Source organism: Carassius auratus, unplaced genomic scaffold (genome assembly GCF_003368295.1).
Source record: "Carassius auratus strain Wakin unplaced genomic scaffold, ASM336829v1 scaf_tig00216852, whole genome shotgun sequence".
NCBI classification, from domain to species: domain Eukaryota; kingdom Metazoa; phylum Chordata; class Actinopteri; order Cypriniformes; family Cyprinidae; genus Carassius; species Carassius auratus.
This window is the reverse complement of record NW_020528767.1, coordinates 420,892-443,893: the sequence shown is the minus strand read 5'-3', so window position 1 is coordinate 443,893 and position 23,002 is coordinate 420,892. Positions and strand designations below refer to the sequence as shown.

Below are 23,002 nucleotides of genomic sequence, written 5' to 3'. Positions count from 1 at the left end.
TCGACTTGGCAACGCCTGCACAGCCCTCACAGTGGTGGGTGAGGCTGAACTTACAGTGGTGGTCCACCTCAACAGTTCAGGGACTAACGTTCCTAACTGACTATTGCCTTCCAAAGGCTGCCCTCCTGAAGGCAACCGTGATAATGCATCCGCATTCCGGTTGGACATACCTGACCGGTACTGCACCTCAAAATCAAAGGCTGCTAGCTCAGCCGCCCACCGCTGTTCGGTGGCGCCCAATTTTGCGGTTACCAAATGACTCAGCGGGTTGTTATCTGTGCGTACGATACAATGATGTCCCAATAAGTATTCACGAAACTTTTCGGCCATGGCCCATTTTAAGGCCAAAAACTCCAGCCGCATGGAGCTGTATGTCGCAGTATTACGCTCCGCTGAACGAAGACTCCGGCTAGCATAAGCCACTGGTCTCACCTTGCCATCAACCTCTTGGGACAGCACCGCACCTAGCCCTACATGGCTGGCATCGATCTCCAAGATGAACGGAAGTTTAAAATCTGCATATGCAAGGATGGGTGCGGTAGTAAGTTTTTGTTTCAACGTCCGAAATGCTTGTTCACACTGTTCGGACCACAACGCCCCCAACTCCTGTCTACGATAACTCACCTTCCCTTTACCTGCCTCGGTCACTAACCGATGCAACGGCGCTGCTATCTGGGCAAACCCTTCTACAAATCGCCTATAGTAGCTAACAAAACCTAGAAAGGTCCGCAGCTGTGACACAGTCTTGGGACAGGGCCACTGAGCTACGGCCTCGACCTTACCAGGATCTGTAGCTACTCCTTGGGACGATATTACATGTCCCAAGTACTGCACCTCTTCCCTAAAAAAGGCGCACTTTTCCAGCTTAACCTTGAGGCCAGCAGCTCTTAGGCGTTCCAGTACCATCCTTAGCCGTTGCAGGTGGTGTTGCACGGATGAGGAATAGACAATGATGTCATCAAGATACAACAGGACAGACTGGTGTCGCTGATCGCCAAAGAGCCGCTCCATCAAGCGCTGGAAAGTGCCTGGGGCATTGCACAGGCCGAAAGAGCATATGGTTCCATTCGTATAACCCAAAAGGTGTACAAAAAGCGGTTTTATAACGATCAGATTCAGCAACAGGGACTTGATTATACCCGCTGACCAGATCTAACGTGGTAAACCAGCGAGACCCTGTTAAAGAATCTAGTGTCTCTTCAATTCGCGGCAATGGAAAGGAGTCTTTTCGAGTCTTAGCATTTAGCTGACGGTAGTCTACGCACATGCGTAGGCTACCATCCTTCTTCTTAACCAAGACAACTGGAGAGGCATATGGACTGCAACTTTCTCGAATCACTTGCGAATCTAAAAGCTGGCTGATATGGGTCTTAACCAACTCATATTCGGATGGAGGAATTCGTCTATAGCGTTGTCGGACTGGAGTCTCGTCAATTAGCGGAATTTCATGAGACAGGAGGTCAGTACCCCCGACATCCCGCTCACCAGTGGAAAACACACTCTGGAATTCCAAAAGGAGAGCCCTTACCTGTTCCTGCTCCTCGTCCGACAACCCTTGCAATTCGACATTTTTAACCTGCCCTGCTTCTGACGCAACGATCGTGTCACAGGTCGTTATCTGAGCATTTGCCAGTGATACCTCGGTCAGCCCAACAGGGGAGTCAACTAGACACACTTCCCACAACCTCCCAAGAATGGTTGTGGGATATAAAACAGCATCAAGAACCCCAACATTAATGACAGGCACAGAAACTGTCCCACCCTTAACACGCACTAAGGATGGGGAGGCTAATAAGCCAGCTGGCAACCCAGTCTCAAGGGGCTCAAATAACACAATCTTATCACGAAATATGGATGAGCACGTTGCGGTTATGAACTTTAAGGTGCCGCCTGGAAGACGACACACTCTACGACCCCGGACTTTTACATTACCCCCGCAAGTGAGAACACCATCAACCCTTTGGCAAGTTTGAAAAGCCTGAGACAATTCCACCTCATTCGTCATTAATGGCAACTCAAACAGGGTGGATCCATACTGTTCGAGAAGCTCCCTGTAGCAGCGCCCAAGAACATTCATCCCCAGAATACCAGGGATGCTAGAGCTGCCACCTGGAGGATCACGAACCACAAGTATTCCACACTCTGATACCACGTGACCACACAGCTCAGTGTCCAGTTCCATGTACCCAATGTAAGGAATTTAGAGTCCATTGGCGGCTCTGAGCTGCAACCAATGGCATGACTGTAATCGATCCTGGCCCCACGGTTCAAACCAAAGCCTAAAACAACTTTCTGTAATGGTTGATACCATGGAACCAGTATCTAACAAACATGGTACTGAGACACCCCCCATGGAAACAACAAGATGTGGGCATGGGGAGACTAAACGAGACACGGATATGTCATCCTGTAAAACACGGGAGCCACGCATACCCCCAACCGAACTGTGACTCTGCAGCATGGTGGGGACTAGTTTCCCGACTGGTTCGGGAAACTAGACCTAACTGGCCTTGCGTCGCTGGAAGAATCAGCCTGGGAACGAGTAGGCGGGCCGGGAGAATGATGTCGCCAATTACACTCACGGGCAAAATGACCGGGCTGCTGACACCGTCGACAAATCACAGAAGTGGGACGTGGCGAATGACCACGTAACTGGGTACTTTGGCTTCGGGTTATAATTTGAGTAAGCTGGTCAAGCTGCTTTTGCTGCTGATTAAACATTTCCCGTAATTCAACCAATTCAGATGGGCGATCCCCATGCTCTGAACGAACCCCAGTATCGCCTTGAACCCCACATTGAATTCCCCGCACCAGTGGAACAGATTGACTTCGCCCCCTGGCACCACCCGGCATCCCCTCTCGTTCCCAGCGAATAGCTTCCCCTCGCACGTCCAACAGTGTTGCAGCAGGCTGACGTCTAACCAGTTGTTTTAATTCTCGACGTAATGCATTATCTAACACACCTTCAATGAATTGGTCTCTTACTACACTGTCTGCATTTGGGATGGTATGTGGGGCTTGTCGTTTAAGTCTATCAATTAGGCCCAACAATACCAGGGAGAACTCTTGTAGTGTTTCTCCCTCCAATTGTCGGAGCGAATAAAAAACCTCCAGCAGAGCAATATAGGATTCTGCACAACCATATAACTCACGCAGTGCTGAAATAATTCTTTCTGGATCATCTTTATCAATGCTCGGTCGATATTTGATTTCATCCCGAGCCTCTCCTTCGAGATGATCAAACAAAAAGAAAGCTTGTTCAGCAACAGTCATGGTTCGCATACGCATACACGCCTGAGCTTCTTCGACCCACTCTTCAATGCCTACACCAGACCTACCATTAAATTTTGGACAACGCCGTTCACGGGGAATAAACACAAAGCGCTCAACGGTACCGACATTTGGGTCGACAGAACTAGGAGTTACCGGCCGTGACACACTACTAGAGGCTGCGCCAGGATCAAGCAACTCAACCGGTGCCCGCTCCTGTCGCAGTCTCTCATTATCAGCCTTCAACTGAGCCACTAGTTCTCTCATTTCCTGTAATTCAGCTTCCATAGCTATATTTGATTAGGGGTACTTACCAGACGAATCTCCACTGTATTGTCACAACTAGAAAACAAAAAAAAAACAAAAAAAAACAAAAAAAACAATGTCTCTGAATCTGTACAGCAGCCACAATACCCTGCCGACTACGCCAAATGTGGCAATGCTGTTGTCGGGAATTTAACCCAGCGCCAACTATGGCAAGAAATATAGACTACACCACCCCGGAAACTGGCCGGGGACCTACCGGTATACAAATGTATCACCAGCACACAGATACGTGGTGGCTGAGACAGATATCAGACACAGTACACAGAATTCAACAATTTATTCAAAATCACTAATTTATATATACAAAATTGATTATTTTAATAAGCACTAAAAAAAGGGATAAGCATGGATCATAAAAATATGAAAGACAAACAATTTTCTGATTTCAGAACTGGGGGACTCAAGTTACTTATCCAATGAACACAGCAAACACTTGTGCTCTAACCACACAGCATCATCACCCACGTTGTGAACACCGCAAACCTACAGCCGCACCACCACCACACACGACACTGGCTAGGACTGGTACCCCAATTCTGAAGGGAAAGGAAACAGAACAAAATAAGAAACAAAATACTCACATTCATACACAGTCACATATGCACATCAGGTTATTATTTGTCAGAAACACTTATCACTCGCTGCCTGACGGAAACAAGGACACCAGGTCACTGGCAATCCTCACTCACTGGTACTCACAGACTGTGGGCAACACAACAGGTTGTGACGTGTCACAGTATGCATACAAACAAAATAAAATAAAATACAATCTTAAGTAAAGCAATTCAAAAGAAACTAGTCTGACAGAGAAACGGCAGTTAAACACAATGGTTGCGTCAAACACTTAATGATTCGTCTGTAATTACCCCCCACAAAGTTAAAGTCAAATTATTTTGAGGGCAATGAGTCACTTCAGGCCGGGAACGCGAGCGGTTCCGGTTGTCACGGTAACCCCCCAGTGCGCTACAATTAAGTCGGTCAATTTGATCAAAGTATGCAGTACCACAACATTCACCGTCCGGTAAATGGCAGAAGAGTAGTTGAAAGAATTAGCAGGCACAATGAAGGACAGTCCACCCCGCCCAGAAGCTCTCCGGTGCCGAGACTGAAACGCGTGCAAATACTTTCAAATAGACCACAAAAGCCTGCTGCAACACCTCCTGGCCCCCCGTATCACTAAAAACACAAAACGTGTTAAATGCAAAATTTACCGCCTCAGGATCCCCAGCAAACACCTACATGTACACCTATATGAGACATACACATGTGACATACCTGCAAATAATGACTCACACCGACCCGCGCACTCACTGTTGTACGAGTTGGAGGTTTGTAGAGATAGAAGTTTATCCGCATCTAAAAAAATCTCTCCTCAGCCACCTGCTGGACATAAACACGGCGCACACAAGATGACGTCATGTCCGTGACCCCAAATGACATGCTACCTGGATGTCAATCACATCCCCTTTTATACAGGTGGAATGTACCACTTTCCCAAAAAAATGGTTGATCATATCACTACATATATGTGGTGAATACCAGTTCGCCGATAATTAAGCGGTACCTCAGTTGGTATAAAAGCGGCATTTCCAAGCATAGAGGCACGTCATTTGATTGCGTCACGGCGTTGCTGCCGCTTCCGGGATTCCACCGCTCTGAGTTGGAGGTATGTGTGTTTGGCGTTTTGCCGATGGCTGGCAGGTGTATGGTGAAATTACTAGGTTTTCTGTGCAGCTAGAGTTGGCCCGTGGGAGTTTATATGACTGTTAAAAAAAAGGTTGATCTTCCTCGCGATGTTATTTTGACAACTGGAAATAAAGCGACCATATATGTGTGTTGGACAACAGACTGTAGGTGATTTGCTTCTCCCCGGATTCGGTAAGTGGTATTCCCATACCATACCCGTACTGATCAAATGAGTTGGTGACGATTGAATAACGTGTTCTCTCCTTCCCCAGTGATCAGCATAAGGGCGATCTGGGTGCACGCTTAATTAGTGATATCTGAAGTAGCCATTCAAGAGGCATGCTTGACGGCATGGCCTAGCCGCGACATTGCTGTTTTGCTTTAGTTTCATTTTTTTGATTTCTTTCCCGTTTCTTTCGGTTTTTTGTGTGAATTATGATATTTTTGGTTAAATTTGTTTGCCTGTAACATTTATTGATTTATTTTCATTTATTTTGTTTCTTTTCATTCTTGTCATTGTGTATTATTCCTATTGTTGCTTATCATTTTTTCCTTATCTTCAGAAAATAATAATTATTTATTATTACCACTATTATTCCTGCGGTTATTGCTGGTATTTATTTGGTATTTTGCTTTGTATCGTTTTTTTTTCTGTTATTAGTTTGTTAATGGAGCAGTAATCAGCCCAATGCTGTGTGTTTTATGTTTAAAGAAAAAATGTTTATTCTTTCTCTTCCCTCTTTCTTTTGACTTAGGAGTGGGGTGTATCAGAGTGGCGGCTATCTAGGGTGTGGAGGTGGTCTTTTTGTCAAAAGTGTGGGGTGTAACTTATGTTTGTAGTGTAATTCCACTAGAGTGTCTTTTGAGATTGAAATCCACAAGGGAAGGCTGCTTTAATTTGGGCTGTTGTGATGCTCCATGTGTGGCCGACCCACTTTCTGAGACACCCCAGTTCTATGATGTAACCTTTTGAGTTAACCCTTTTGATTTCGTCCGGTTGTTTTATCGCTTGTGGCTCTGGCCATTTATTCTGAACTACTTGTGTTCATTCTGGTCATTTTTACCTTTATGATAATAAAGCTGTATTCTTATATTGATTCACGCCTCATTGGTGGATGCTCTGTGGGAGCGAACGAACCGGTGTGCTTTTCTTTAAGTGTTATTTTCCCCAGGCGTTTAGCCAGGGGTGGCGTAGTCGCTACTACTGATAACTAGAGCTCCGTTACCACTTCCCCCCCAATGCCACATTTGACGTAGTCGGCAGGGTTTTCTCTCAGTATGAGACATCAACTTGAGGCGTGGATGTTTTATTCTAGCTGTTTTTGTTTCCCTGGATTTTCAATTTGCGTTCTAGCTGTTTTTGTTTTTTCATCTTTTCTTGTGGTGTTGTTTTTCTGTGTCTAGTACAAGCAAAACAGCGGTGTCCATTTGGTTAGGAGTGTCTGTTTGGGCTGAATTCCTTTACCTTGGTAAGTGGTATTCCTTATTTTGTCATCATGGAAGACGAGTTAAGGGAATTACGAGAACTTGTAGCCCAATTAAAAGCCGATAATTTAAAGCTGCGTCAGGAGCAGGCCCAGGCCAGTGTACCTGGTCCTAGCAGTGACCATGTACCAGAGTTCCCTGCAGCAACGCCATCTGTTTCAGCTGGTGTTGCCGTAGCGGAGCGGTTTGTATTGGTACCTAGGGACAGAAAATGCCCCAAATTTAACGGCAGGTCTGGCTTGGGAATTAATGAATGGGTTGAAGAAGTGCAGGCTTGTATTCGGGCCCGGCACTTATCTACGGCAGACCAGTCATTCTTTTTGTTTGATCACCTGGAGGGGGAGGCACGTGAGGAAATTAGATATAGGCCAGCAAGTGAACGGGAGGATCCAGATAAGATCATTGCCGCCTTAAGGGAATTGTATGGGGATACCCAGTCCTATGTCTCCTTGCAAGAAGCCTTTTTCTCCAGAAGGCAACAGGAGGGAGAGACTCTTTTAGAGTTCTCTCTTGTCCTGATGGGCCTCCTGGAGAGGGTGAAGCAGAGGTCACCGGTTATGTTGTCCAATGCAGAAACTTTGTTGCGTGATCAATTTGTGGAAAACGTCCTTGATAGTACGTTACGTCATGAGTTAAAGCAATTGGTCCGTCGTCAACCCGAAGTAACATTACTGCATGTTCGTAGTGAAGCTATTCGATGGGAACGGGAGGGTTTGTCTGGGGGTACAAGAAGCCGTAGTCATTCCGTCCCCTTAGCCCATGGCTTTCAGTATGGGGTTCAAAGCAGTGCACCTTCACGGGTGGACCAACCCTCTCCGTCTGTAGAAATGAGTGAGCTTAGAGAGATGTTGAAACTGCAGCAGGAACAGTTAACTCGGCTTACTCAAAGTGTTGCTCAGTTACAAAACCCGTCACGCAGTGTTCGAGCAGTAGGTGGCCCTGTGACCTGTAGGAGGTGCCAAAAACCTGGTCATTTTGCGAGGGATTGCGATGGGGAAAGGGTCCCACCCCGCTCTCCCTCTGTCACCCGTCCTAATACTAGGGCTTTAGTAGGGGCATTCCCTCGTTCAGGTGCGGAGTCGGGAAACTAGTTCCCGCCGAGTTGTTGAGCCACAGTTCGGTAGGGGGCCACTCTGGCTCTGATATTCCAGGTAGAGGTGATTCCGTGTTGCAGTTAATGTCGTCTTGTCCTCATTTGATGGTGGTAATGGGTGGTGTGCCAGTTCCTTGTTTAGTTGACACGGGATCCATGGTTTCCACAATCACTGAAAGTTGTTTTCGGGAGCATTTCGAGCCTTGGGGTCAGGACCGTCTTAAGACTTGTCAGTGGTTACAGCTTAGAGCCGCCAATGGGTTGTCTATCCCTTACATAGGATACATGGAGTTAAGCGTTGAACTATGTGGGAAGTTGTTGCCAAAATGTGGTGTCTTGGTAGTCCGGGACCCTCCTGGTGGTATTTGTGCCCAGGCACCAGGTGTCTTGGGGATGAATATCTTGGGTCGTTGCTATCAGGAACTTTTTGGGCAGCACGGGCCTTCCCTTTTTGAGTCTCCACTAGTATCAGCTGTGCCCAAGTTAGTCTTTCAGGCGTTACAATATTGTCACCAAGCGAGTACTCAGCCTGCTTCTGGGAAGTCTGGTGCAGTGAGGGTACGTGGTCCTCGAGCAGGTCGTGTTCCAGGTGGCACCATTAAATTGGTAGCGGCCACCTGCTCTGAGCATTACTCTGACAGTGTAGTACTTCTTGAGCCCCCCGAGGGTGGGCTCCCCATGGGGTTATTAATCTCCCCAGCATTAGTCAGAGTGATTAGGGGTACAGTCTATGTTCCTGTGGTTAATGTGGGGACTACAGATGTTCTGTTGTTCCCTCGTCGTGTTATAGGCTCATTGACGAGCGTATCTGTTGTTTCATTACCCCCTGGGGTCTCAGAGGTTAAGCCTGGTACTGTCTGTTCTGTTTCTTCCCAGACTGGTGTTTCTTATGCACAGGATCTGCTGGATACAGTAGATTTGTCTCTTTTGTCGGGGGAAGATCGGGTTAAGGTTAAAGATCTCCTTCGGAAGTATCAGTCTGTGTTTTCCACTTTTGAAGGAGATTTAGGATGTACCGACTTGATCTCGCATGATATCCCATTACTAGATGATGTTCCTGTTCGGCAGCGGTATCGCCGTGTACCTCCAACTGATTATGAAGCAGTACGGGCACACATTAACCAGTTGTTGGAGACCCAGGTCATCCGAGAAAGTTGTAGCCCTTTTGCCTCTCCAATTGTGCTTGTAAAGAAAAAAGATGGGAATTTACGCATGTGTGTAGATTACCGCCAGTTGAACGCCAAGACGAGGAAGGATGCTTTTCCCTTACCTCGCATCGAGGAGTCTCTGGATGCCCTAACCGGTGCACGCTGGTTTTCGACTCTGGATTTAACCAGTGGGTATAACCAGGTTCCTGTTAGGGAGGGGGATAAGTATAAGACCGCTTTCTGCACCCCCTTTGGCCTATTCGAGTGGAATAGGATGCCATTTGGGCTCTGCAATGCGCCTAGTACCTTCCAGAGACTCATGCAACGTCTGTTTGGTGATCAACAGTGCCAGTCATTATTGTTGTACCTGGATGACATTGTGGTCTTTTCTTCTTCTGTCGAGCAGCACTTGGAGAGGCTGGAGGTGGTTTTGAGTCGACTGGATCGGGAGGGCTTAAAGGCTAAGCTGGAGAAGTGTGTGTTTCTTCGGTCTGAGGTGAAGTACTTAGGCCATGTGATTTCCTCTAAGGGGGTGGCTACAGACCCTAGTAAGATCCAGGCGGTGGCTCAGTGGCGTTGTCCGACTAATGTTACGGAGCTGCGCTCTTTTCTCGGCTTTGCTAGCTATTACCGTCGGTTTGTGGAGGGGTTTGCTAGGATTGCAGCCCCCCTGCATAAGTTAGCGGCAGAGTTTTCGAGTGCTAGGGCTAGGCCTAGGAAGCAAGTTGGATTGGGTTTTATGGCGGCTTGGAGCGAACTGTGCCAACAGAGCTTTAAGGACTTGAAGGATAAACTCACTACTGCCCCCGTACTTGCTTACGCAGATTTTTCCCAACCCTTTATCCTGGAGGTCGATGCTAGCCATGGTGGCCTGGGAGCAGTCCTTTCTCAGGAACAGGAAGGGAAAATACGTCCTATTGCGTATGCTAGTCGTGGTCTAAGGCCCACTGAGCGCAACATGTCTAACTACAGCTCTATGAAGCTGGAGTTTCTGGCGCTCAAGTGGGCCATGACTGAAAAATTCCGGGAGTACCTGTTGGGTAGTCGGTGTGTTGTCTTCACGGATAACAATCCCTTGAGTCATTTGTCTACAGCAAAATTGGGGGCCACCGAGCAGCGGTGGGCTGCCCAGTTGGCTGCTTTTAATTTTCAGATACGGTACAGGTCGGGAAAAAGTAATGTGAATGCCGATGCTCTTTCCCGCCAGAATTTTCCAGAAGAGGGGCCATTGCATGCATTAGCCCCGGGAGCAGCAATACCAGCATTGCTGCAGCAAGTAGAGGAGGTCAGATCAGTTGTCGAGGTACAGCAAGCAGCTATCACTACTTTACCTGGTCCTTCTGGTGTTGATGTCTGTTTATTGCAGATGGAGGATCCAGTTATTTCGGAGCTCCTGCCATTTTGGAGGCGGAAGGCCCGTCCCAGGGTTGAGGAGAGGCAGGGGCTGTCTGTGGAGGCATTGAAGTTACTCCGCCAGTGGGACCGTTTTGTAGAACAAGATGGGACACTGTACCGTAGGGTTCAGTGCCCGGAGGGCGGAGAGGAGTTCTTGCAGCTGATATTACCATCTGTTTTGAAGACCGAGGTGCTGACACAGTTGCATCAATGTCATGGACATCAGGGCATTGAGCGAACTGCTGAATTAGTTCGGCGAAGGTGTTATTGGCCCGGGTTAGCATCAGATGTGGCCCGCTGGTGCCAGGAATGCGAAAGATGTCAGTCTGCTAAAGACACACGGCCAGTGGCGCAGAGTTTCATGGGTCATTTGTTGGCATCACGGCCTAATGAGATTCTGGCCATTGACTATACGTTGTTAGAGCCTTCGACCTCAGGGGTAGAAAATGTGCTGGTAATGACTGACGTCTTCAGCAAATATACTCTTGCTGTTCCTACACGGGACCAGCGGGCTGAAACTGTTGCTCAGGTCTTGGTCAATGAGTGGTTTTACAAGTTTGGTATTCCAGGCCGGTTGCACTCAGATCAGGGACGGAACTTCGAGTCCGCACTTATTCGCCAGCTGTGCGGCCTGTATGGAGTGGAGAAGTCTCGTACGGCCCCTTATCATCCGGCAGGTAACGGTCAATGCGAACGTTTTAATCGGACTTTGCACAATCTGTTACGTACTTTACCAGTGTCCAGGAAGAGGGACTGGGTGTCATGTTTGCCTCAGCTTCTCTTCTATTATAATACCACCCCTCATCAAGCCACTGGTGAGTCACCCTATTTTTTGATGCTGGGACAGGAACCACGATTGCCTGTGGATTTCCTGTTGGGTAGGGTACAGGAACCAGTGGCTGGTAGTATACACGAATGGATTCTGGAGCATCAAGCCAGGTTGCATACGGCTTTTGAAGGGGCACAAGGGCGATTACAGGAGGCAGCCAAGCGACGGAAAATGAAGCATGACCAGCAGGTACGGGATGTACCTTTGGTGGAGGGCCAGCGGGTGTACCTGCGAGAATATGGTCATAAAGGTCGGCATAAGATCCAGGATGTGTGGAGTTCGATTGAGTATCAGGTAGTGCGGGCTCCTTCGGAAGGTGGTGGGGGTTATTCCATTGCTCCCAGGGACGATTTGAGTAAGGTGAGGAATGTACACCGTTCCTTATTGAAAGGGCGGGTACAGGGTAGTGATTTTGCGGTAGAACCACCACAGCAGCAGTTAGAGTTTAGAGAGGTGCCTATGCAGGAAGAGGAGGAGGAAGAGGAGATTGATTTGGTACAAGTAATAGCTGGTGGTTCCAATGTATTGAGCAGGGAGAGTGTGGTGCCTAATTCACCGGCATGCAACGAAGATCGGTCACCAGAGGGGGTACTAGACTTGGCTGATCCAGGGCTTATAGGTACCTCTGGTGAAGTAGAGGTGGTAGAAAGTCATCCTGCCCCAGTATCAGTTTTAGGGTTGGAAGTAGTTGAAGGGGTGAGACGAACAGGGCGAGTAACTGCAGGTCACCACTCCAACCTTCACCACCTCCCTCGTACGGTGATCGGGACAGTGGCTTCCGGGTCTAATTGTATAGGGGCTATTTTTAGACCTTGGAATTAAGGTGACGGGGTTGTTATTGGCTGGTGCATCGTCGGGTCGGCGATGCAAAAGCTGAGGGGGGTAGATTGTGGTGAATACCAGTTCGCCGATAATTAAGCGGTACCTCAGTTGGTATAAAAGCGGCATTTCCAAGCATAGAGGCACGTCATTTGATTGCGTCACGGCGTTGCTGCCGCTTCCGGGATTCCACCGCTCTGAGTTGGAGGTATGTGTGTTTGGCGTTTTGCCGATGGCTGGCAGGTGTATGGTGAAATTACTAGGTTTTCTGTGCAGCTAGAGTTGGCCCGTGGGAGTTTATATGACTGTTAAAAAGAAGGTTGATCTTCCTCGCGATGTTATTTTGACAACTGGAAATAAAGCGACCATATATGTGTGTTGGACAACAGACTGTAGGTGATTTGCTTCTCCCCGGATTCGGTAAGTGGTATTCCCATACCATACCCGTACTGATCAAATGAGTTGGTGACGATTGAATAACGTGTTCTCTCCTTCCCCAGTGATCAGCATAAGGGCGATCTGGGTGCACGCTTAATTAGTGATATCTGAAGTAGCCATTCAAGAGGCATGCTTGACGGCATGGCCTAGCCGCGACATTGCTGTTTTGCTTTAGTTTCATTTTTTTGATTTCTTTCTCGTTTCTTTCGGTTTTTTGTGTGAATTATGATATTTTTGGTTAAATTTGTTTGCCTGTAACATTTATTGATTTATTTTCATTTATTTTGTTTCTTTTCATTCTTGTCATTGTGTATTATTCCTATTGTTGCTTATCATTTTTTCCTTATCTTCAGAAAATAATAATTATTTATTATTACCACTATTATTCCTGCGGTTATTGCTGGTATTTATTTGGTATTTTGCTTTGTATCGTTTTTTTTTCTGTTATTAGTTTGTTAATGGAGCAGTAATCAGCCCAATGCTGTGTGTTTTATGTTTAAAGAAAAAATGTTTATTCTTTCTCTTCCCTCTTTCTTTTGACTTAGGAGTGGGGTGTATCAGAGTGGCGGCTATCTAGGGTGTGGAGGTGGTCTTTTGTCAAAAGTGTGGGGTGTAACTTATGTTTGTAGTGTAATTCCACTAGAGTGTCTTTTGAGATTGAAATCCACAAGGGAAGGCTGCTTTAATTTGGGCTGTTGTGATGCTCCATGTGTGGCCGACCCACTTTCTGAGACACCCCAGTTCTATGATGTAACCTTTTGAGTTAACCCTTTTGATTTCGTCCGGTTGTTTTATCGCTTGTGGCTCTGGCCATTTATTCTGAACTACTTGTGTTCATTCTGGTCATTTTTACCTTTATGATAATAAAGCTGTATTCTTATATTGATTCACGCCTCATTGGTGGATGCTCTGTGGGAGCGAACGAACCGGTGTGCTTTTCTTTAAGTGTTATTTTCCCCAGGCGTTTAGCCAGGGGTGGCGTAGTCGCTACTACTGATAACTAGAGCTCCGTTACCACTTCCCCCCCAATGCCACATATATATATATATATGTTGCGCTTTTTCCCCACTAGATAGCTGCTCATGTATGAGATAAGGCAATATATGGAAGGGAAAACATACTCAAGCATTAAGATATCAATTTAAGATCAAACAGATATATATATTTTTTATATTGTTGTGTTGTGGGTAAATATGAGTTTGCATTTTACTTGACCTGATGTCAGTGGAAACATGTCACTCTTAGTCACTGCTCTTGTAATTAGCCTCATGTCATAATTCACATCTGGTAAAAAGAAAAAAATAAAGCAATAGCTGTAATATTGGATGAAAACCAAACCCATTGTCTTTGAAAAGTAGCCTTTATTTCTAGTGATAATCTTTTCATTATTGAAAGGCTAAAAGTTAATTTCGGTATAACCATTCGTTTGGTCAAGAGTTTTTCAAATGTTTCTGTGTGAATATAATATGACGATAGTTTTTCTCAAATGAAATGGTAAAATGCTTGTAAAGAAACTCTCAGAGCAGCTCTGAAGATTAAGTTTTTAATGCCGTTACAGTCATATAGGCGTCAGTGAGACAAAAAAAACAAAAACAAAAAAACCTTAGTGTCATGCATCTTTGAGTTTGTGTAGAAGATAAATGGCGTTCAGGAGTTTGAATAGATGAAGAGTTAGCGTGCTCCCATCGGCTGTTCTGATGTTTCTTAATCTGAAGATCATACCCGTAAACTTACAAAAAAGCTGTACTAAATTTTAATATAAGTGTCTTAACTTATAGGTCATAGCCTACCACAAGACTATCCAAAAAATGACTACTAGCGGAGAAATGCACCATGCGTAACACGTGAGTTGTGACGTTGTCAAAGTGCTTCTACAGTAAATCTGGGTCAGTTGGATGTTCATGTAACTTTTTATTTATTTTTAAATGTGTGTTCACATTATGTATTCATAACTTATTTTCATAACTTATTATGTACATCATTTTACTTGATTGACTGTGAAAATGTCAGCTGAAAACCTTTATAATGAACATCTATGTGGCTACCAAATGTCAATTTTTCGTTTAAGAGCAACAAATCTCACAGTACTGCCGTGGCAGGTTTCACAAGTGAACTTCAGCCCAAGTGAAACTGGAAAAAATGACAGAATATATATAAACGGAGAGAGAGAAAGTTGTCCATGTGGTTTGTGTTCATGGAAGAGTGGTGTCTAGTTTGTTATTTAAAATAACTGCCCTGGGGTGTATTTCCCAAAAGCATAGTTGCTAAATAAGTTAGCAACATTGTTGGTTGCAATACAATTTCAATTTCCCATTGCCAACCAACTAAGTTGCTCACAGGTTAGCAACTATGCTTTTGGGAAACGCACCCGATTGGCTCAAATGTTCTCTGAAATGAAAGATTTTCACTTAGATCAGTGCTTATCAAACTGTTCAAGCCAGGAAAAAAATAATAATGCAAGTTTAAGGATAATTGGTCAAATAAACTAGAATTTAATTGATATGTGTATTCCTGTAGTTTATCAGTCCCTTGACTGTCCCTTTGCAGAGCTGTGGAAGCACTTAAAGTCTAAAAACACATATGCCACTAAAAAATCATACATACAGTCTTGTTCAAAATAATAGCAGTACAATGTGACTAACCAGAATAATCAAGGTTTTTAGTATATTTTTTATTGCTACGTGGCAAACAAGTTACCAGTAGGTTCAGTAGATTGTCAGAAAACAAACAAGACCCAGCATTCATGATATGCACGCTCTTAAGGCTGTGCAATTGGGCAATTAGTTGAAAGGGGTGTGTTCAAAAAAATAGCAGTGTCTACCTTTGACTGTACAAACTCAAAACTATTTTGTACAAACATTTTTTTTTTCTGGGATTTAGCAATCCTGTGAATCACTAAACTAATATTTAGTTGTATGACCACAGTTTTTTAAAACTGCTTGACATCTGTGTGGCATGGAGTCAACCAACTTGTGGCACCTCTCAGCTGTTATTCCACTCCATGATTCTTTAACAACATTCCACAATTCATTCACATTTCTTGGTTTTGCTTCAGAAACAGCATTTTTGATATCACCCCACAAGTTCTCAATTGGATTAAGGTCTGGAGATTGGGCTGGCCACTCCATAACATTAATTTTGTTGGTTTGGAACCAAGACTTTGCCCGTTTACTAGTGTGTTTTGGGTCATTGTCTTGTTGAAACAACCATTTCAAGGGCATGTCCTCTTCAGCATAGGGCAACATGACCTCTTCAAGTAGTTTAACATATGCAAACTGATCCATGATCCCTGGTATGCGATAAATAGGCCCAACACCATAGTAGGAGAAACATGCCCATATCATGATGCTTGCACCTCCATGCTTCACTGTCTTCACTGTGTACTGTGGCTTGAATTCAGAGTTTGGGGGTCGTCTCACAAACTGCCTGTGGCCCTTGGACCCAAAAAGAACAATTTTACTCTCATCAGTCCACAAAATGTTCCTCCATTTCTCTTTAGGCCAGTTGATGTGTTCTTTGGCAAATTGTAACCTCTTCTGCACATGCCTTTTTTTAACAGAGGGACTTTGCGGGGGATTCTTGAAAATAGATTAGCTTCACACAGACGTCTTCTAACTGTCACAGTACTTACAGGTAACTCCAGACTGTCTTTGATCATCCTGGAGGTGATCATTGGCTGAGCCTTTGCCATTCTGGTTATTCTTCTATCCATTTTGATGGTTGTCTTCCGTTTTCTTCCACGTCTCTCTGGTTTTGCTCTCCATTTTAAGGCATTGGAGATCATTTTAGCTGAACAGCCTATCATTTTTTGCACCTCTTTATAGGTTTTCCCCTCTCTAATCAACTTTTTAATCAAAGTACGCTGTTCTTCTGAACAATGTCTTGAACGACCCATTTTCCTCAGCTTTCAAATACATGTTCAACAAGTGTTGGCTTCATCCTTAAATAGGGGCCACCTGATTCACACCCGTTTCTTCACAAAATTGATGACCTCAGTGATTGAATGCCACACTGCTATTTTTTTGAACACACCCCTTTCAACTAATTCAACTAATTGCCCAATTGCACAGCCTTAAGAGCGTGCATATCATGAATGCTGGGTCTCATTTGTTTTCTGAGAATCTACTGAACCTACTGGTAACTTGTTTGCCACGTAGCAATAAAAAAATATACGAAAAACCTTGATTATTCTGGTTAGTCACATTGTACTGCTATTATTTTGAACAAGACTGTACATTGGACATTGTTTAATATAGATCACTTTGTTTTGTTTCATGTAAACTGCAGATTTTGCAGCAGATACTTTTCACAAGCGATCTGGCATTAATATTCATATAAGAGCACACACTGCAGCAGGATTGGACACCAATGCATTAGTTCAAATATCAACAGGGAAGAGAAGAGCACTCTATTCATATGTAAAATGAAGTGCTCATCGATGAAACTGTGGCTAAAATGACGTATTATTGAAATGTTATATTAGTATTGATTTGTGAGAAACAAACTGATGGAGCTTACATTTTCTAGATTTACGAAAACTACCTCCTCGTGGCACATTCTTTAAAGTTTCTCAGATGCTTCTCTGAAAGGCTATATGGTTACGAGACAACACCCATCAGTTTCCCTTGCAATCACAAAGACTTGTTTTGTCTGAATGGGATTTAAGGTCACAACTGTTCTCATTATGTGCTTGCATCATCGTTATGGATTTTTTCAGGGTTATATGCAAGCATGCCTTTCAAATAAGAAACATGTCAAGCAATTTATCATCCAAGAGGAAACAAATCCAACAGTACTGACATGGCAGGTTTCACAAGTCAAACGAACAAACTTGATATAGAGGGAATAAATGAATAGGGAGTGCCTTTGTGGTATAAGTGTTCATGCGAGGACTGTATACCTTCAGCTGTTTCTTAAAAGTCTCAGACACTGAGGAACAGAGAAAGTGAAGATTGCTCTAGACAGCAACGTTGTACTTCATTTCAATGGAACCACTAGGTGATGCACATTGACTGATCGCAGAGAAAGGGAGGGCATATAGAAACCTGGAAGGGTGCAGATCCGGTGTCCTGAAGTCCAGAGTTCAAGTTAAAAGATGGTTGGTGAAGTGACACAGTAATAATCAGCATTATAGGAAACTGATCATCTTTATAAGCTGAGGTTGGGGACGTCTCAAACTTTTTTTTAACACCAGTGAAAGCACCTTCAGGAGTGAACATCAGCCAAAAGAAACAAATAGCAACACACACAAATTAAAAACCATATCCCAAATGAAAAAAACGAAATAAAATAAATTTTTAAAATATATCAAAATTAATCACTTTAACTTAACACACAAAAACAACAAATACACACACACACACACACACAGGCCTTGTTCAGACTGTCAGCAAAAAGCTGATTTTTGCATCCAGATTTTTTTTTTTTTTTTTGTAAGTGAGAAAGAGATGAAGGATTATATGACACCCACCCCTAAAGCATTATATAAATAAAAAATATATAAAAACATACAAAACAATACTGTGAAAGGTGGAGTGAAGCAAAAAGATACATATTTACAATAACTAACTAATTTTACAACAGCTGCTCCCAAATGAAATGTAATGAAACATATATAAGTAGGGGAAAAATTGCAAGAACTCATGGCATTGACCTACAGTATAACAGTAAATACAAAGTATGTTTGATCCTAAATTCATGTCCTAACAATTGCGTTCAGTGTGTGATTCTCCTGCAAGAAAACAAAATTACAATTAAAAATAAAATCAAGCTGGTTTAAACACACGTGTCATACTAATTTATATAAGCAAAGACAGAATAATAGAAAACTACAGGTGTATTTTTTAAAGCACAGCAGGGTGATCATGTAAGCACATGCTCAGACACATACACTATAGACTACAGGAATGTATAAAAGCTGAGAGTGTTTTTACATGGAAACAAGACACACATCACAGTAACACAATATATCTTACCATACTCTGTCTGAAACCCATGTGCACAGTATGATGTAACAACATAATATATCTCTTCATCCTTAGTATAAACTGTTTTAATAATTATCAGACATTTAATAAACCTGACTCCAATACTTGCCTCCATTTCCTGGTTGTTTACGCTTTCTGAGGTACATAAACCTGCAAATGCAAATGCAAATGCAAATGCAAATAGCTACTACGAACACTAGAATAACAACTCTTGGCCACATGGGACGTGAACTCTCATCCAGTGCTGTAATGCACAGAGAAAACAGTCATTAGTGTTATCTGAATACAGTACAGTTAAAACTTGAAAGAAAACAATTATTGTGAAAGATGCAATCTGTCATTGAACATATTACACTTCAACAGGTATTCAAGTAAAGTAGGCATACTTGAATTTTTTGATGTCTACAGCTCACAACAGGTCTGATATTCTGCAATCTTTACAAGCATTAATATTGCAAATCATAAAAAAAGGTGTTTTTTTAAACTCTGTTAATTTTTTTCTTTTTGAAACATGATGTTTAACGGGGCTAAACCAACATTTGTACATGATAATATCTGTTATCAATGAACTGTCAGTATTTAAGATAACATTACGGATGAGAGAACACATACAGATAACCTTAAAGCCGATTGAGTAAATATTATAAAACACGATTTTGATGAAATTAACCCAATTAGAGAAAAAGAGATACCTGGACATGGCTGAAAGAGTTGAGTGACGTCCAGATGTGTGGTCTGGTTTGTGATGGGATTGTTGATCACACAGCTGTAGATGTTGTTCTCCTGATATTCCACCTCCAGAGGTAGAGAGAGACTGATGCTGAGATCAGACACACTGATGTTGGACAATAAACTGTTTCCTTTGTACCAGGAGAGAGTCACAGCACTCACATTCACAACTGAACACAGCAGTGAACAATTAGACACTGACGATGATGATGAAGAAGAACAGATTGAAGAGTTACTGGTGATGACAGGAATGGGTAGAGGAGCTGGAAAACAAATTAATAAACTAATTACTACAAACAGTACAATTTCACAAATGTTGTCTGATGTATTTCTAAACTTTATGAAACTTAAAAACAATCTCACAACATCAGTCAACTCTTTCTCACAACATAAAAAATCATAGAGGTGTGAAAACGACATGAGAATAAGACAGAATGTTCATATTTTTTTTAATGAAGTCTCACTTGTAAGACAAATCAATTTATAACCAGCATGAAAGTGTTGAAGAAAACTGCATACCATAGACTTTAACACTAAAACGCTTGAATGCCTCTATATCTCCATTTCTGATGATGGTAAATTCATAACGTCCAGGGTCATTTGTGCTGATGTTCCTGATGGTGAGAGATCCCGTCTGACAATCAAGCTCAAATCTGTCTCTGAACTTCTCATCACATTCAATCGTTTTCTTTTCATTGCTGTTAGCTCTACATAGATGATATCCATCTGCAGACTTCCACTGTATCAGATCATCGCTTTGTATTCCAGTAGCATTGGGGAAAAATAGCACGCAGTCTCCCTCCATCACTGAACCATTCTTTTCAACTCTTACATCTGTGCAACACAGAATCCAGTTTAAACTTTATACTCATTGTAAACTGAAAATTCTTCTCATCCTGGTAGCATCATTAGCCAGAATTAGCATGTTCTACTCACAGGTTCTGGAAAAGAACGGTAGTTGAGTTTGAGTGTCGCCGAAGCTCCAGATAATGTGTGCTCTGCTCTGCTTGTCTCTAAACCCCTCATAACTTTCTGCGATGATCCTTTCATAGACTTCAGGGGTGTGAATATTTGGGGACCCGAACATCCACAGCACGTGATCGGTAATATCATTGTGAAGGATGATGAAATCTCTCTCAGTCAAACGTGTCACCATTTCATCCCTCGCAAAATCATTCACATCTAGTAAAAAATTGAATTACAGCAATAGGTATAATATGGCCAGTGATGAAAAAAAAAAATTGTGAATGCATCTGAAAATTAATCTTAGACACTGTTATGGAAAGTTGCAGTATTTGTGTGTGTTTATGTGTGTGTGATCGATGATCTAGCCTATTAGTTATTCAAAAGGACAAAATCTCAGTTACTCTTTTGTTCACCAAAGAGTTTTTCAAACGTTCCACTGTTTAGTATAAGCATATATAAGCTTCATTGGTTAATACAGAAACGTATTTAAATAGTAGCTTAATATTCACAGACACTAGATCGATCGCGATTTGATTAAGCGTAGGCCTACTGATCTACTTTTGATTTACTTACGAAAATTTGATTTAATTTCGTGACATTCCGCGTTATACAGTAAATTCCAGTTCGACTGGTTTCCGTGATTCCGTTCGCGTTTAGCGCATCGCTGAAATCACGACACCCTTATTTCGCGGATCCCCTGACTCTGGGTCACGAACCCCATTTTGAGAATCCCTGGTTTACAGTTATATAAAATATCGAGTAGAGTTTTTTTTAAGGTGCATCACTCACCATTCTTACACAGATTAAAACAGAACAAAGCAAGAAAAAAATTCAAATTCTTCAGTTTGAATAGATGAAGAGTTTCCATCGTGCTTCCATCAGCTGCTCTGCTGTCTCTCATTGTGAAGATCATACATGTAATCTAACTGGAGAAAGCTTTAAGTGTCAACTTAAAGTCATCTTCTTCTACAAGACAATCCCAAAATGAAAACGAAAAATGCACCTGCGTATCACGTGAGTGGTGACGTTTACAGATGTGTCAGTGCTTCTAAAGCCAGCACCATTCAAGAGGTTTAGCGGAGAACCTACTATAAGACTCGGTAAAAAAAAACAAAAAAAAAAAAAAAAACCTTTTCCTATATATTTTTTTCTTCTAGAAATAAGGTAGTCTACCTTTAGGAGCTGCTAAATAAGTAAAATGTAATTAAATAACAAATATTAATTAAAAAGCATTTTAAAATAAATCATATTCATAAACCATATAATCATAAATAAATAAAAATGGAAATAAGTCACGGGTAGGGTTAGGCTGGAGGGTTGCGGTAGGGGCAGGGTTAGGTCTATGTTTTTGGGAAGTAGCTAATGTTGATCATGGATCAGCGAAAGATGCTGGAGAACGTCTTAGCAAAATCAAGGCACTCATGAAAGTTGCACATGGCAAAATCACGTTCACCTGTGTTTTTCTTTACTACTATCGCTGTGCATGCAAACGTGTTTGCGTTTGTCACAGGACTATTTGGTTATGCAAAAGCAGTCAAATTCATTCATTTTAGTTTCACCTTTTCCAACAGCAAAAGAGAAACTAAGAAGAGAAGAAGAATAAAAAAGTTTCTAAAACATTTAGAAAACTTCATGTTTTGAACGTTTTGAAACATTTAAAAATAATTTTTTTCATAGCTCAACATGAACATTAGCACAACTAATTTAGTCTGTTTGTCTCTAATTCCGAGGTCATCGTAGCCACCAGATCCAGTCTGTATCCAGATCAGAGGGTCACTGCAGTCACCCGGATCCAGTACGTATCCAGACCAGATGGTGGATCAGCACCTAGAAAGGACCTCTACTGCCCTGAAAGACAGCGGAGACCAGGACAACTAGAGCCCCAGATACAGATCCCCTGTAAAGACCTTGTCTCAGATGACCACCAGGACAAGACCACAGGAAACAGATGATTCTTCTGCACAATCTGACTTTGCTGCAGCCTGGAATTGAACTACTGGTTTCGTCTGGTCAGAGGAGAACTGGCCCCCCAACTGAGCCTGATTTCTCCCATGTTTTTTCTCCATTCTGTCACCGATTAAGTTTTGGTTCCTTGCCGCTGTCACCTCTGGCTTGCTTAGTTGGGGACACTTCATTTACAGCGATATCGTTGACTTGATTGCACAGATACTATTTAAACTGAACTGTGATGATGACATCACTGAATTCAATGATGAACTGCCTTTAACTGTCATTTTACATTATTGACACACTGTTTTCCTAATGAATGTTGTTCAGTTGCTTTGACACAATCTTTTTTGTTTATAGCGCTATATAAATAAAGGTGACTTGACTTAACCACCAAATGTCACAATTCAACATTAGAAACGTTGCTGGTTGCTGAACCAGAGCATGTAGTGGACTGGAAATTTCTCTGAATACTGCTTTAAAGGTTTTAAGTATGATACTAGCAGGCTCAGTGAATGCAAACCCTCATTTCATGGCAACACAAGTATCCATGTATTATTACCAGTATTATTATAAAATCTTTGTTTAATTTTTTTTTTTTTCATTGTATTGGACACTTTGTGAAATGATGTTAAATCCATACATATTTTGCTGTCATTACTGGGACAGTTACACTCTTTGTGGTCTAGGGGGCAGCATTTAACTTCCTTGATTTCAGCGATCAGCAGAGTGGAGAAGAGGACTTTATTCATGTGCACATGCAGGGGCATGATGCGCTCATTATTTCTTGAAGGGGCTTACTCTTGTAATGCACAGAAAATAGCAGTGTAAAAAAAAAAAAAAAAAAACATTATGATTACGGATACGTGATTATTTATTAATT

At 42.8% G+C, this 23,002-nt stretch overlaps 1 protein-coding gene across 1 annotated transcript in view; it reads right to left on the bottom strand.

Moving 5' to 3' along the window:
* Window positions 1-17,447: 17,447 nt before the first annotated feature.
* LOC113099062 (CD48 antigen-like) overlaps window positions 17,448-23,002 on the bottom strand; it is a 32,518-nt gene continuing 26,963 nt past the window's right edge. The window contains exons 3-4 of the mRNA XM_026264138.1: window positions 19,190-19,469; window positions 17,448-17,553 (exon numbers count right to left, since the gene is read on the bottom strand). Of these exons, the coding sequence (XP_026119923.1) occupies window positions 17,448-17,553; window positions 19,190-19,469 (386 nt within the window). The remainder of the gene's footprint in view (window positions 17,554-19,189; window positions 19,470-23,002) is intronic.